Source organism: Argopecten irradians, chromosome 2 (genome assembly GCF_041381155.1).
Source record: "Argopecten irradians isolate NY chromosome 2, Ai_NY, whole genome shotgun sequence".
NCBI lineage: Eukaryota > Metazoa > Mollusca > Bivalvia > Pectinida > Pectinidae > Argopecten > Argopecten irradians.
Window position 1 is genome coordinate 31440618 of NC_091135.1, and position 15623 is coordinate 31456240.

The 15623-nt window shown below is 35.5% G+C and overlaps 1 protein-coding gene across 2 annotated transcripts in view; it reads left to right on the plus strand.

The window, feature by feature from the left end:
* Positions 1–15623, plus strand: part of LOC138315140 (centrosomal protein of 192 kDa-like) — a 54306-nt gene that overhangs the window by 22276 nt on the left and 16407 nt on the right. For both annotated transcript variants that reach the window (XM_069255924.1, XM_069255925.1), the window contains 12 exons: positions 42–146; positions 438–2633; positions 3394–3644; positions 3939–4085; positions 6096–6221; positions 6761–6968; positions 7991–8136; positions 8393–8607; positions 9899–10048; positions 10283–10367; positions 13984–14154; positions 15443–15623. In XM_069255924.1, coding sequence (XP_069112025.1) covers positions 42–146; positions 438–2633; positions 3394–3644; positions 3939–4085; positions 6096–6221; positions 6761–6968; positions 7991–8136; positions 8393–8607; positions 9899–10048; positions 10283–10367; positions 13984–14154; positions 15443–15623 — 3981 coding nt within the window. The remainder of the gene's footprint in view (positions 1–41; positions 147–437; positions 2634–3393; positions 3645–3938; positions 4086–6095; positions 6222–6760; positions 6969–7990; positions 8137–8392; positions 8608–9898; positions 10049–10282; positions 10368–13983; positions 14155–15442) is intronic.

A 15623-nucleotide genomic window follows, 5' to 3' on the forward strand; every position in this document is an offset into this window, starting at 1 on the left:
TAATATAAAATAAGTACAATTTGTAACGTATATATTTATAGGAGATACTACACTGGTTAGCCAATCAGAGATGACCATGGCTGAGTTGGCAGGGTCAAAAACTGGGGATGACACCCCGCAGGATCAGTCTGCCTCAGAATCTTCCAGTAAGTACTGAATTACAACCTCATCAAACCCTATATCTTGTTCATAAGCTAACACTGTGACAATCACCTTTAGAAAATGTTAAAATGACAGCAACAATATTCTTGACGCTTTCTGAGAACAGTATTTTCATAAATGTTTTTGTCATCCATATCATCCATTGGAAGAAATATGTAATGATATTTATCTTAAGTTTAATTATTTTGTGTCTGAGACAAATATAACGGAATACAAAGTAAGGCTGAATGTCAATTACTTATTTGGTTTTAGAGCAACTTTAATTTATTTTACAGCAACCCTCAATATCAGTCAAATCAGCAAAGCTATAGCCAGTATGAGATCATCGGCCACACCAGAAGAACTTGTTCAGATCATTATGTCTTTACCTAAGAAAAAGAGAGGTCCTTCCTCCAGTCAAGCTGAGACAATGCCAGCTTCTTCACAAAGAGAAGAGACTGAAGGTCATTCTTTGAGTAAGGCAGAAGACCGGGAGCCAAGGGTTTCAACAGAACGTAAGGAAACTGAGGGAGAATCGCAGCAAAGTCCTAGAGATCAGCTGAACAAGAGCAGGTCTAAACTTCCAGTGAGGAAAGGCTCAACAGTAGATTCAAAGCGACGATCACAGTCTTTCTCGGACTCGGCGAGAGGATCATATGATGGAGAAGAAGTAAAGCAGGATGAAATCAGCATTAAACCTTCTCAAGGAAATGACTTCCATATGGAAAAAACGATTCAGAAATCAAAGCCTGATGGTGAGGAATCAGAGGATGAGTTTTCAGTAACACATGCTAGTGCTAAAGGTAGGAGAGTGTCTGATCAAGACGAGGGAGTGGCTAGCTTACCCTCGGATACTCAGGCAGACAAGGATTTGTATCGTTCTCCAAGACTGAGCATGGCTTTCTCAAGGAGGTCAGAAACACAACAGGAATCTAGTGTTAACCCCTCCAAAAGTCTGACATTTGATGAAGATGCTCCACATCAGGGAGGCCCTATTGTGTCCCTGGAGGGCTCTCAATATCAATCTAGGGGTAAACAGCCAGCAGATGGTCAGGCCTCTCGGATGGAACTTTATGTACAGACAACTCATACCAGCTCACCCTGTCCTCTCTCCTCTGCTGGACTACCCCAAAACAACTTTAGTAAGATAACACAGCTGTCTACAGATGATGCTGCAAGTAGAGCCCCAGAGAAAAGTCCCAGGAGTAGTAGTTCTACAAGTCTAGGTTTGACGGGTCACCACATTCCTGATGGTACAGAGTACAGCTTCCAGGCAGACATCGGCAATGTGAGTAGCAGGAGCAGGTCCAGGGAGGACTTGGTTGGCACTGCTGACATCCAACTGGCAGATTCCAGGGGATTTGATCTAATCAACAATAGAGAATTACTTCATAATAACCAGAATTATAAAAAACAATCCTCTCGTCCAGACTTGTCAGGGAGTGATCAGGGAGTTGTGGTAGAGAAGCAACAGGCATATCCAGAAAGTGATGCATATCAGCAAAAAAGTTTAAGCATGCAGAGAAATAAAGGAACAGCTAATGACACAGAGGAACTTGTTGATATTCACCCGGATAGTTTTACTCAAGTCAGTGAAATGGGGCCTTTATTCAGTCAGACCAAAGACTCTTTGTTTTCCTCATTCAAAGACAGAACTAGTGACAGGGACAGACTGAATGCATCTGAAAAGCTGTCAACAGATGTGAAAGAAGACATTAGACCAACTTCTCGGCTTGACTCTCCAGTAAGGCGGTCTAATAGTCGAGGAGGAAGTGGCAGAATAGATTCGCCTGTGAGGGGGTCAAATAGCCGAGGAGTAATGGAGAGTTTGTCGCCTCCAGTTATGGATAATGTGAGTCAAGGAGCAGATCAACTGAAAACAGTTTCACAGTCAAGTAGCAGAGATTTGAGAAACCCTGCAAAGGATGAGAGTGAGAGGTGTAATCGGATGACCAGTAGTCCTGAACTCAGTAGGAATGTTTTGGATAGTATGGCCATGCCTCCTCCTGCTATACCAAGTTTTAGACATGACTTATTGTCTAAGAAACCAGTGGCACCATCAGGCAGTGGAGAAAAACCTCTCCTTCTCACCTCTCAATCACTGTCCACTACAGACTTTGCCCAAGAATATCTTCAGCGGGATATTCCCGGTCATCTCATTACAAACCCTCTGTCGTCTGGGAGTTTACACGGACGTGCTGATACTCGTGGAATTCCACGGCCACATTTTCGTGACTCTAATCTAGATGACATATCTCATCGTCACCTTCATCAACAAACACTTCATGGTTTAAGTACTCTGGATAATGGTCCAGTCTACCAGAGCACGCCATTCTCAAAGGGCAATAACTCCACACAGTTCTTCCCTATCGACGAATTGATCACGACATCAAGCAACATGACAATGAGGATGTCGACAGGCTCTATAAATGATTTTACTCCCGTTCAGCATAAAAGACAGGAATCCCATGCCAGACACTCTGACACAGACGGTAAGACAAAATGTATTCTTGTACAGTTAAGCACCCAATATACATATAGAAAATATTTTGTGGTTTAGAAATAGAAGTATAGATAAGTATTCAGAAATCAGACTTAAACTGTGTAAAACTGATCATGAAGTCAATATTGTTAAGATTCTTTGGGTAGAAAATTCCAGAATGATGCAAAATAGTTTGATTTTATCTACTTTGTCAGCAAGTTGATGATCTTTTCTTAAAAGGCAATGATATTAAATGTTGATATAGGGTAATAAATAATCAACATGTGTAAAAATCCCCATATAAATGGATCCTTGAAATAATACGATAATATAACACGATACATTAATGAATGGATGGCAGATATTACAGCGCTGTAAATGGTCTCATGCTGTAAACATTCCTATTTCATCGGTAATATTTTATTACTATTCATACTGTCTTTGTAGCCCTAATTCATGTACTGCACTCAAAGTAAAAATGGTATTTCTGATATTTAACCACTGAATTAGGCTTTTACATATCCGAGTTAATAAATCATAGTTTATCTCAACAGTTTTTCTTAGGGAAAAAAAATTGCAAAATTGACTGCGCAAAAATAAGTGCCTATTATATGTTTATGCAAATACCAATATTTTTAGTTACATTGATTTAGTAGATATTGATTATTACAGCATTTAAATTGTATAAATTCAAGGTAGTAAATACAGTTAACAGGTCCTATGGACCTCTTGTTTTTCACATTCTAATCTGTTTTGTCATTATTTTGAAGGGCTGGTGTTATCCAAGAAACTTCAGCCTGTTGAGGCCCCACTGGTCCTGAAGTTCTCCAGTGTGTGCTGTGTTGGGATATCGAATAATGCCGTCCTGCCAATGACCAACCCAACATCCAGCTGGCTGGAGTGTCACATAGAGGTCAAGTCACTCAGTTTGGATGGACATCCAGTGCCATGTGATACCAATTTTCCATTTGAAATGAAATCCAAGGTCATCATTGAACCCCACAATACAGAGGAGATGATGGTAAGACACAAACATATTGTCTCACACTCTTTCTTCACACGTAATTTTTTTTCAGCTATTTTGCTGAGATCCGCTATTGTTTACTTGAAATCTAGAAACTGTTATATATTTATTAAATGGAATTATTAAAAAATGCATTAAAGAGTTTATCCATTTTCATCAAAAGTTGAGTTAATTCTGTCATTAATGCAAAATCATGTGTGTTTCCAGGAGAATATCTCTCTACTAACAATACCTTTAAACTAAATTTAATCATCGTAAAATAGACTGAAGTTATTCTGTATCCCATTGCAGGTGATATTTATGCCCAAGTACCCCGGAGCATACAAAGCCGAGCTGAACATTTATTCACACTTGTTTTTGCGGGAAAAAGATGCCGGGGTGAATAAGGTGGAAACCTTTATTAAAATAGTGGCTGAGGCAGAGAAACCCCAGATACAGGTACGTGATAATTATCTTTAAGATACAAGTAGGATAGGAGATTTACCTTTAAGATATAGGTACAAGAGGCGATTTATCTTGAAAATTCAGGTACATCAGGACATTTATCTTTAAGATACAAGTAGGATAGGAGATTTACCTTTAAGATATAGGTACAAGAGGCGATTTACCTTGAAAATTCAGGTACATCAGGACATTTATCTTTAAGATACAAGTATGTGAGAAGATTTAACTTTAAGATACAGGTACAAGAGGCGATTTACCTTGAAAATTCAGGTACATCAGGACATTTATCTTTAAGATATAGGTACAAGAGGCGATTTACCTTGAAAATTCAGGTACATCATGACATTTATCTTTAAGATACAAGTAGGTGAGGGGATTAACCTTTAAGATATAGGTACAAGAGGTGATTTACCTTGAAAATTCAGGTACATCAGGACATTTATCTTTAAGATATAGGTACAAGAGGCGATTTACCTTGAAAATTCAGGTACATCATGACATTTATCTTTAAGATACAAGTAGGTGAGGAGATTTACCTTTAAGATATAGGTACAAGAGGCGATTTATCTTGAAAATTCAGGTACATCAGGACATTTATCTTTAAGATACAAGTAGGTGAGGAGATTTACCTTTAAGATATAGGTACAAGAGGCGATTTACCTTGAAAATTCAGGTACATCAGGACATTTATCTTTAAGATACAAGTAGGTGAGGAGATTTACCTTTAAGATATAGGTACAAGAGGCGATTTACCTTGAAAATTCAGGTACATCAGGACATTTATCTTTAAGATACAAGTATGTGAGGAGATTTACCTTTAAGATATAGGTACAAGAGGCGATTTACCTTGAAAATTCAGGTACATCAGGACATTTATCTTTAAGATACAAGTATGTGAGAAGATTTACCTTTAAGATATAGTTACAAGAGGCGATTTACCTTGAAAATTCAGGTACATCAGGACATTTATCTTTAAGATACAAGTATGTGAGAAGATTTACCTTTAAGATATAGGTACAAGAGGCGATTTATCTTGAAAATTCAGGTACATCAGGACATTTATCTTTAAGATACAAGTATGTGAGAAGATTTAATTTTAAGATACAGGAATGTGAAGACATTTATCTTTAAGATACAGGTACTTGAGGAGATTAATCTTTAAGATACAGGCACATGAGGAGATTTATCTTTAAGATACAGACACATGAGGAGATTTATCTTAAAGATACAGGCACATGAGGAGATTTAATTTTAAGATACAGTTACATGAGCAGATTTATCTTTAAAAAAAATGTCATACCCCTGCTATGAAATTAGAGCAATAGGCATATAGTGTACCCATGTCCATCCCACCACATCCTATGGTAGTTTCCTAGTCACAATACATGTGGAGATGGGGCATTTTCATGTATATTTTAGTTTTAACTTCACCCAAATATTGTTATAGTACTTATTTATGTTCAGTAAAGTTTGGCAAAAATGAGGAAAACTGTAAATTATATGATTGATTAGTGCAGATATAAAGTTGAGCAATTCAATTTGGTTCAAACCGGAAATACGCTTTAACAAAATTTAGCGCTGACCTGAATTAGCACCACTTAAAAGACAGCTGCAAAAAGTGCTTACAATATGTTGGGATACACAAAAGTTTTGGTATTAATACATTTGATGTTTTGGTATTCATACATTTGATGTTTTGGTATTCATACATTTGATGTTTTGGTATTCATACATTTGATGTTTCATACATTTGATGTTTAGGTATTCATACATTTGATGTTTTGGTATTCATACATTTGATGTTTTGGTATTCATACATTTGATGTTTTGGTATTCATACATTTGATGTTTCATACATTTGATGTTTTGGTATTCATACATTTGATGTTTCATACATTTGATGTTTTGGTATTCATACATCTGTTGTGGTATTCATACATCTGTTGTGGTCATCAACCATCTAGATAGCTTACCTTTATGTGCCTCTAAACCCTTTGTCCACAGGTGGTAGCTGATGGTCATCGACACATGGACTTCGGCCATTTGTCCTGGGGAAGCACCTGTGAGAAATATCTAAGTATTGTCAATGAAGGAAAAGCTATGGTCCCAATTCGCCTGGCCATCACCGCGGTAAGTTTGGCAGCCATCAGACTTTAACCCAATCAGAATTCTGCTTTTAAGTTTTCACAACCTTTTTGCTGATAATTATATATCCATAGCCAGAAATGTGAAGCCTTCATGTGGCTTTATCGATTCAATGGCATCTTAAAATTAAAACAATTCTTACAATCCTGGATCATATAACAATGAAAAACACTTCCGATAATGATTTATTGTCTCAATTTGATAACTAACCTATTCAAACCCATTGTGTGACAAATCATCAATAGTTTCTTAATAAGTGCTTTATAAATTAAAATTTCAAATGAAAACGGCAAAGACGATACTAGATGAAACATGACTGATCAATAAAAACACTCAAAAAGTGCAGAATCACATACTTTTGTAGTAGATTAATCAAATAATTGCCATAGTGTTTCCTCCAGTAGCTGTAATATTGATTTATGAAAATAAATGAAAGTCATGAAGAAGTTCTTACTATTTCTTGAATTTTATTTCATCTGGGTCTCTAGGGATTTGTTGATTGTCTGGCATTGTCTTGATTTCAGAGTAAGAGACCTTGGCATTGTTTTGAGTTTGATAGTAAGAACAGTGCAGCTGATGTGTCTGTGATATCTAGAACAAGTCGGCCACAGACTCAGGCCCTAGGCAAGACTGTCATTACCATGTGCCTACCAGGCAGACGGAGTGGTCAACTGAACCAGCCTTGGGATGTCAGTATTTACTGTCGACCTCCGGAGAAACACTATGACAGAGGTATACCACTTCACAGACAAAGACATGTTAAATTCTATGTATGTCATAATACAATCTATGGAGTTATATATGTATCAGGATATTATTGCCCTAAATGACCTTGGCTGTCAATGGGCTGTAAAACTCAAACTAAGCAAACAAAAGGATATTTTGGCTGAAAATGCTTGTGAAGGATGTACACTGAATTGTTATTCTCAAAAAATTTCTTGTGATATATTGAAAACATTTTGTGGTGGCAGGTACTTTATGTAGAATTCTGTGTTCTGTGGTAACACTACTCTAAGGTTTACTTAATTTAACACAAAAAGGAAAAGTAGTACTGTATTCGCCGTAATTAGCGCCAAGGGTGCTTGAAAAATTGTATTAACAAAAGGGGCGCTCATTAGTGAATGAAAATCTAAGTTGTGGACAAAAAATATTAGCTTTTTGTGGACAACAAAATATCAGGCATATTTTAGATCTTCTGTACTCATGACACCTATTAAAATATATTACTGTAAACATTCATACCGTATTTTTGACCTAATAAGTGCCCAGGGCGTTTGAAAAATTGAAAAAAAGGAAAGGTGCTTAATAAGACGCAATTATTTCAAACATATACAGTTTTGATAGTTTTGGTCTTATGCTTGGGCTTTGAAGTGAGTCCTAAATAAGGGGAGGGGTGCTTATAGGGACATAAGCATTTATTGGGTCGAATACGGTATGCAAATTTAACTTTGAGACACTTTATTATGTCATGATCACATTTAAAAGACTCGCAAATTCATGTATACAATGCTGATGTTAGAGGCATCACATGTTATAAAGGGTAGAGGCACTAATTATGATGAATACGGTAGATCTATTTAGTTCATTTCAGCAGAACAAATGCTTTTAGTAGTCAAATTAAAGTCTACTTCAAATTACAAATATAATTGAATACATTGTGAAGAGTTTAGTGGAGACTAGCAAAATACCTTGATCAGGATTGACTGTATATCTAGCAGATATAGAGATATCAGATCACTGTTATATATTTACAGCTATGGCCCAACTCCCTCCTGAAGAGATGATGGCTAGAGTGGAAATGGAAGTGGACACTCCCTCCTCTCACATGCCGCCTCTTTTTTCCATCAAACTAAGTGCTATAGTGGGAATGGCTAAACTCCACATTGATAGGAGCTTAGATGTAAGTGTTCTGTCAGGAAAGCATAGTAAGGCAACAACCATCTGTTAACAATTTGTCTTCATATGCGCAATAAGTTTTGAAACAATCTTAAAAAACGTTATGACGGAGATGCTGTTCTGACGATGACAAGCAACCATTTAGAATTCTAACTGTTGAAAGGTTGGTTGTTGAGAACAGTTTTTTAAGCCTGTTCCCTTTGATGATTTGGTATGTATGATACATTTTTAAGCTAATCTGAAAACCATATGTTGGAAAGGTTGTCCGGTTGATGGCTCCCATTGGCAAACAAGACAGCCAGAAAGTGTCGTTGAAGAATGTAGGAAACATCAACATGGAGCTAATGCTGTATACAGCGACCGATGGTGATGAACTCATTGTCACACCTAGAAGGATGATAATTCCTCCTGGAGAAAAAGTGGAATCCAACATTAAATTTCTGCCGACAAAAAACGCTCTTACTGAATTTGAGACGTATGTATTTTAAACGGAGTGGTAGTTAAACTAATTCATTAGTAATATTGATGTGTATCCTACCTGACGACTCTAGGATGATTGTAGGGTACTATTGATGTGTGTCCTACCTGACAACTCTGTATTATGATTGTAGGGTACTATTGATGTGTGTCCTACCTGACGACTCTGTATTATGATTGTAGGGTACTATTGATGTGTATCCTGACTCTGTACTATGATTGTAGGGTACTATTGATGTGTATCCTGACTCTGTACTATGATTGTAGGGTACTATTGATGTGTATCCTGACTCTAAACTATGATTGTAGAGTACTATTGATGTGTATCCTGACTCTGTACTATGATTGTAGGGTACTATTGATGTGTGTCCTACCTGATGACTCTGCATTATGATTGTAGGGTACTATTGATGTGTATCCTGACTCTGTACTATGATTGTAGGGTACTATTGATGTGTATCCTGACTCTGTATTATGATTGTAGGGTACTATTGATGTGTGTCCTGACTCTGTACTATGATTATAGGATACTATTGAAGTGTATCCTGGCCCTGTACTATGATTGTAGGGTACTATTGATGTGTATCCTGACTCTGTACTATGATTGTAGGGTACTATTGATGTGTATCCTGGCTCTGTACTATGATTGTAGGGTACTATTGATATGTATCCTGGCTCTCTAGTCTCTACTATGATTATAGGGTACTATTGAAGTGTATCCTGGCCCTGTACTATGATTGTAGGGTACTATTGATGTGTATCCTGGCCCTGTACTATGATTGTAGGGTACTATTGATGTGTATCCTGACTCTGTACTATGATTGTAGGGTACTATTGATGTGTATCCTGACTCTGTACTATGATTGTAGGGTACTATTGATGTGTATCCTGACTCTGTACTATGATTGTAGGGTACTATTGATGTGTATCCTGACTCTGTACTATGATTGTAGGGTACTATTGATGTGTATCCTGACTCTATACTATGATTATAGGGTACTATTGATGTGTATCCTGGCTCTGTATTATGATTGTAGGGTACTATTGATGTGTATCCTGGCTCTGTATTATGATTGTAGGGTACTATTGATGTGTATCCTGACTCTGTACTATGATTGTAGGGTACTATTGATGTGTATCCTGACTCTGTACTATGATTGTAGGGTACTATTGATGTGTATCCTGACTCTGTACTATGATTGTAGGGTACTATTGATGTGTATCCTGACTCTGTATTATGATTGTAGGGTACTATTGATGTGTATCATGGCTCTGTATTATGATTGTAGGGTACTATTGATGCGTGTCCTACCTGACGGCCCTGAGTATGAACTCCCAGTGGTGGTAAAAGTGGTGAAGGAACAAGTGAACAAAACACAAACACTACTGTCCGACAAACATTTCCTCTGTTATTGTGGTGTTCCTGTGGGCCAATATGTGTGAGTATGATTTATTAGATTTTATACTGTTAATATGTAAATGGTTTTGTGGTTCTCCACCAATTCATTCTTTAATCCCTGTACTATTATAACTTTTAATAACAAAATCAGTGAAGTTATAGTTAATAAAACATGATACTGCTATCTGTAGTTTGAATCACACAGGAAGAAGCTATAATGAGTTTTTGATACGTTTGAATATCAATAAAATACTAGTTGATTATTCTTTACTAGCCAAAAGAGGGTGAATGTGATGAATAAGTCAGATGAACGGTGTCGAATCAGAATGTCAATACGATCAAGTTCCCAAGATTTTCAGGTAAGTTTTTACATCACTTAAGATGAAGCCTAGCAGTACACTTGTGGTCCCCCAACTGCAAACGACGCAAGTATGTAAACCCCTACCGCTCAACAGCTGACTTGTATAGAAATACTGTTAAGAGCACTGTAGTTGTGCTATTTATAGACAGCGTTGTCACACACATGACACAAGTAAATCAGTACTGCTGTTACGCTCAGGGACCCTAACTAAACAACTAACATGACACAGGTAAATCAGTAATTATTTTCATTTTTACTATATTCTTATTACATATTAAACCTTTTAAACACTTTTACTGCAATTTTTTTATGTATAACTTTACTAAACTGACGAGTAAAATGATGATTTTCGCATGTGAATCATGATGTGATAATGCAAAAAGCATTGTCAGATATTTGTTTTCTTCCAAAGATAAGTCTCATTGGTTTATAGGTCGCGCTTCCGATTTTCAGGGCGAAAAGTCACGATTTATACTTCAGGAAATACAATACTTGCGTCATACACAGTTGGGTGAGCACGAGTGTAAAATGTGATTTAAAAAGTCTCATATCACAATTTTGTTGACACTTTGCATCTTTGGAGAATAGACCAAATCCATCTGTGCCAATTTCGATTCTCTATTTATTTGCATATTTTCTTTTGGAAACTTCAATGCCATTTAGATTGATTCCTCTGTATACCATACAACTGTTGAGCTCAGTAAATAACATTTTTTTTGTATCTAAAACAACAACAATCGATGAAATGTGGTCACCAACATGCCATCTAAAATAACAAAAGAATTGAATAACAGATTCTGATTTGTTGTTAATAAGTTTACTATTGCTGTTTGTCAATTTACTGTTGCTATTTGTTTGTTGTGGATATTTGTCTGTTTACTGTTGCTATTTGTCTGTTTACTGTGGATATTTGTCTGTTTACTGTGGATATTTGTCTGTTTACTGTGGATACTTGTCTGTTTACTGTTGCTATTTGTCTGTTTACTGTGGATATTTGTCTGTTTACTGTTGATACTTGTCTGTTTACTGTTGCTATTTGTTTACTGTTGATACTTGTCTGTTTACTGCTTTGCTGATATTTGTTTGTCTTTACTGTGGATATTTGTCTGTTTACTGTGTATTTGTCTGTTTACTGTATATTTGTCTGTTTACTGTTGATATTTGTCTGTTTACTGTTGATATTTGTCTGTTTACTGTTGATATTTGTCTGTTTACTGTTGATATTTGTCTGTTTACTGTTGATATTTGTCTGTTTACTGTTGATATTTGCCTGTTTACTGTTGCTATTTGTCTGTTTACTGTTGATATTTGTCTGTTTACTGTGGATATTTGTCTGTTTACTGTTGATATTTGTCTGTTTACTGTGGATATTTGTCTGTTTACTGTGGATATTTGTCTGTTTACTGTGGATATTTGTCTGTTTACTGTTTACTGTTGATATTTGTCTGTTTACTGTTGATATTTGTCTGTTTACTGTTGATATTTGTCTGTTTACTGTTGATATTTGTCTGTTTACTGTGGATATTTGTCTGTTTACTGTTGATATTTGTCTGTTTACTGTTGCTATTTGTCTGTTTACTGTTGATATTTGTCTGTTTACTGTTGATATTTGTCTGTTTACTGTGGCTATTTGTCTGTTTACTGTGGATATTTGTCTGTTTACTGTTGATATTTGTCTGTTTACTGTTGATATTTGTCTGTTTACTGTTGATATTTGTCTGTTTACTGTTGATATTTGTCTGTTTACTGTTGATATTTGTCTGTTTACTGTTGATATTTGTTCTGTTTACTGTTGCTATTTGTCTGTTTACTGTGGATATTTGTCTGTTTACTGTGGATATTTGTCTGTTTACTGTGGATATTTGTCTGTTTACTGTGGATATTTGTCTGTTTACTGTGGATATTTGTCTGTTTACTGTGGATATTTGTCTGTTTACTGTGGATATTTGTCTGTTTACTGTGGATATTTGTCTGTTTACTGTTGATACTTGTCTGTTTACTGTTGCTATTTGCCTGTTTACTGTTGATATTTGTCTGTTTACTGTTGATACTTGTCTGTTTACTGTTGATATTTGTCTGTTTACTGTTGATATTTGTCTGTTTACTGTTGATATTTGTCTGTTTACTGTTGATATTTGCCTGTTTACTGTTGCTATTTACTGTTGATATTTGTCTGTTTACTGTTGATATTTGTCTGTTTACTGTTGATACTTGTCTGTTTACTGTTGATATTTGTCTGTTTACTGTGGATATTTGTCTGTTTACTGTTGATATTTGTCTGTTTACTGTTGCTATTTGTCTGTTTACTGTTGATATTTGTCTGTTTACTGTGGATATTTGTCTGTTTACTGTGGATATTTGTCTGTTTACTGTTGATATTTGCCTGTTTACTGTTGATATTTGTCTGTTTACTGTTGATATTGCTGTTTACTGTTGATTGTCTGTTTACTGTTGATATTTGTCTGTTTACTGTTGATATTTGCCTGTTTACTGTTGCTATTTGTCTGTTTACTGTTGATATTTGTCTGTTTACTGTTGATATTTGCCTGTTTACTGTTGATATTTGCCTGTTTACTGTTTACTGTGGATATTTGTCTGTTTACTGTGGATATTTGTCTGTTTACTGTTGATATTTGTCTGTTTACTGTTGCTATTTGTCTGTTTACTGTTGCTATTTGTCTGTTTACTGTCTGTTTACTGTGGATATTTGTCTGTTTACTTGACTATTTGTCTGTTTACTGTGATATTTGCTGTTTATATTTTCTGTTTACTGTTGATATTTGTCTGTTTACTGTTGATATTTGTCTGTTTACTGATTTTGTATTTGTCTGTTTATGTTGACTATTTTGCTGTTTACTGTTGTATTTGCCTGTTTACTGTTTACTGTGGATATTTGTCTGTTTACTGTGGATATTTGTCTGTTTACTGTTGTCGTATGTTGTGCCTGTTTACTGTTGATATTTGTCTGTTTACTGTTGATATTTTGTTATGTTGCTTGTTTACTGTTGTTTGTTGTTGATATTTGTCTGTTTACTGTTGATATTTGCTGTTTACTGTTGATATTTGTCTGTTTACTGTTGATATTTGTCTGTTTACTGTTGATACTGTTTGTTTACTGTTGATATTTGTCTGTTTACTGTTGATATTTGTCTGTTTACTGTTGATATTTGCTGTTTACTGTTTATTTGTCTGTTTTTCTGTATATTTGTCTGTTTACTGTTGATATTTGCTGTTTACTGTTGATATTTGTCTGTTTACTATTTTCTGTTTACTGTTTACTGTTGATATTTGTTTCTGTTTACTGTGATATTTGTCTGTTTACTGTGGATATTTGTCTGTTTACTGTTGATATTGTCTGTTTACTGTTGATATTTGTCTGTTTACTGTTGATATTTGTCTGTTTACTGTTGATATTTGTCTGTTTACTGTTGATATTTGCCTGTTTACTGTGGATATTTGTCTGTTTACTGTTAATATTTGTCTGTTTACTGTGGATATTTGCCTGTTTCCTGTTGATATTTGTCTGTTTTCCGTCAATATTTGTCTGTTTACTGTTTATATTTGTCTGTTTACTCTGGATATCTGTTTGTTTACTATTAATATTTTATTTACAGCTACAGAATGGTTTTGATTCTGAACAACAACAAATGTCAAATCGTTCCCGTGATGTGATATTGCACCCCATGGAAAAGTACCCTATACACATTGTTTATGCCCCGACTTCAGTTTGTGAATCAACAGGCAAACTTTGCCTCAAGTATTCAGGTTCAGCACATACATTTTCGGTAAGGATATTTTCAAAAATGTGTATATTTGAGTAAATGCTAATTAAGTCTTTTTATCTCTTGAGAGAGTGGGAGAGCCATATAGTGCAGTTCATCACATCTGTCCACAGTTGGTTTACAGAGAGTACTCTCTACTTAATGCCCTTAGAAATCAATAGGTAGCTATCGTGGTCCCAAGAGGGGTCAGTATTATCAGATTTCAATTAATAGCAATGTAATTGGCACAGTTTCATGAACATTCCTTAAATTTATTGAATTTCTTAACTTAAAATTCTCCATAAAAAGCATTACAGATTTTAAGGAAGCTCTTCTTAACTTAAGATTTTCCTTAACTTCTGTTATGCTTTCCTATTGCGGATTTAAAGTTAAGAAATGTTCATGAAACTGGGCCCTGGAGTTCTTTGTAACACTAAATATAATGGTCATAGTTTGAAGGGGCTTGGAACATGCTTGAGTAAAGTATGATATGGCCTAGTGTCATTCACTTGCTAAGGCCTTTTCTGACAGGTCAAGATATGTCTTGTTATTGATTATAATGTTTAATGGTAATAATTTAACTGACTGTAAGATAATATAACAAGGACCCAGACAAAAGTGGATTTTATTTTCTTATCTGATGATGAGACCCTCAGGCCAGAGATAAACCTGGCAAAGTTTGTTTGTTTAAAAAGATTATTCTAATTGTTTAAGTTACAATCAATGACAATTTGATTGAAATACAGATCTTAGTCTCACTGTGTTTAATTGAGGATCTGACAACATCCCATTAGGGGTCACATTCTTGTGACCTTTTGAATTGGCCAGTCAAATTGCTATTTCTGAATTATTGACAGGGACAAAATGGTGTGTAAAGCTGTCAGAATCTTTTTTTGTGTATTTAGTCATTTCGCCCACAGATTACAATATATAGCTATGCATATATACATGCTGTAACGAAATGCTGTTTTGAATTGATTTAGTCAGATGGGGATCATATTCAAGTACAAAAGGTATAGAGGTCACCAGAATGTGACCCCTAATGGGATGTTGTCTGATTCTCTAGTGAAAGCAGTGAGACTTAGGAAGATTGAATCATTGAGTTTGATCAAATGTTATTCTCTCATACATTCATGATTGTCCTATTTTGATAGGATTTAAATAGATATCAAAAATATAAATCCTGCATTGTACCAATTTTATTGCAAATTCTTGACTTAGGAGTTGGAATTCTTGACTTTGGAGTTGAAATTCTTGTCTTAGGAGTTGACATACAGTACCTGTACTTGACTCTAAAATGTTTTTTGACTAGATCCCACTTAGAGGATATGGTGGAACAAGCAAAGTTATCATAGAAGGTGCTCAGGTATCCGAAAAGGACCACTACTTTCTCAACATGGGCGAGATGTCTGTAGGTCAACGCATTGTAAAACGGGTCACCATTCGTAACATTGGAGACAGAGCAGCATACATAAGATCAGTGTGTTGTTCTG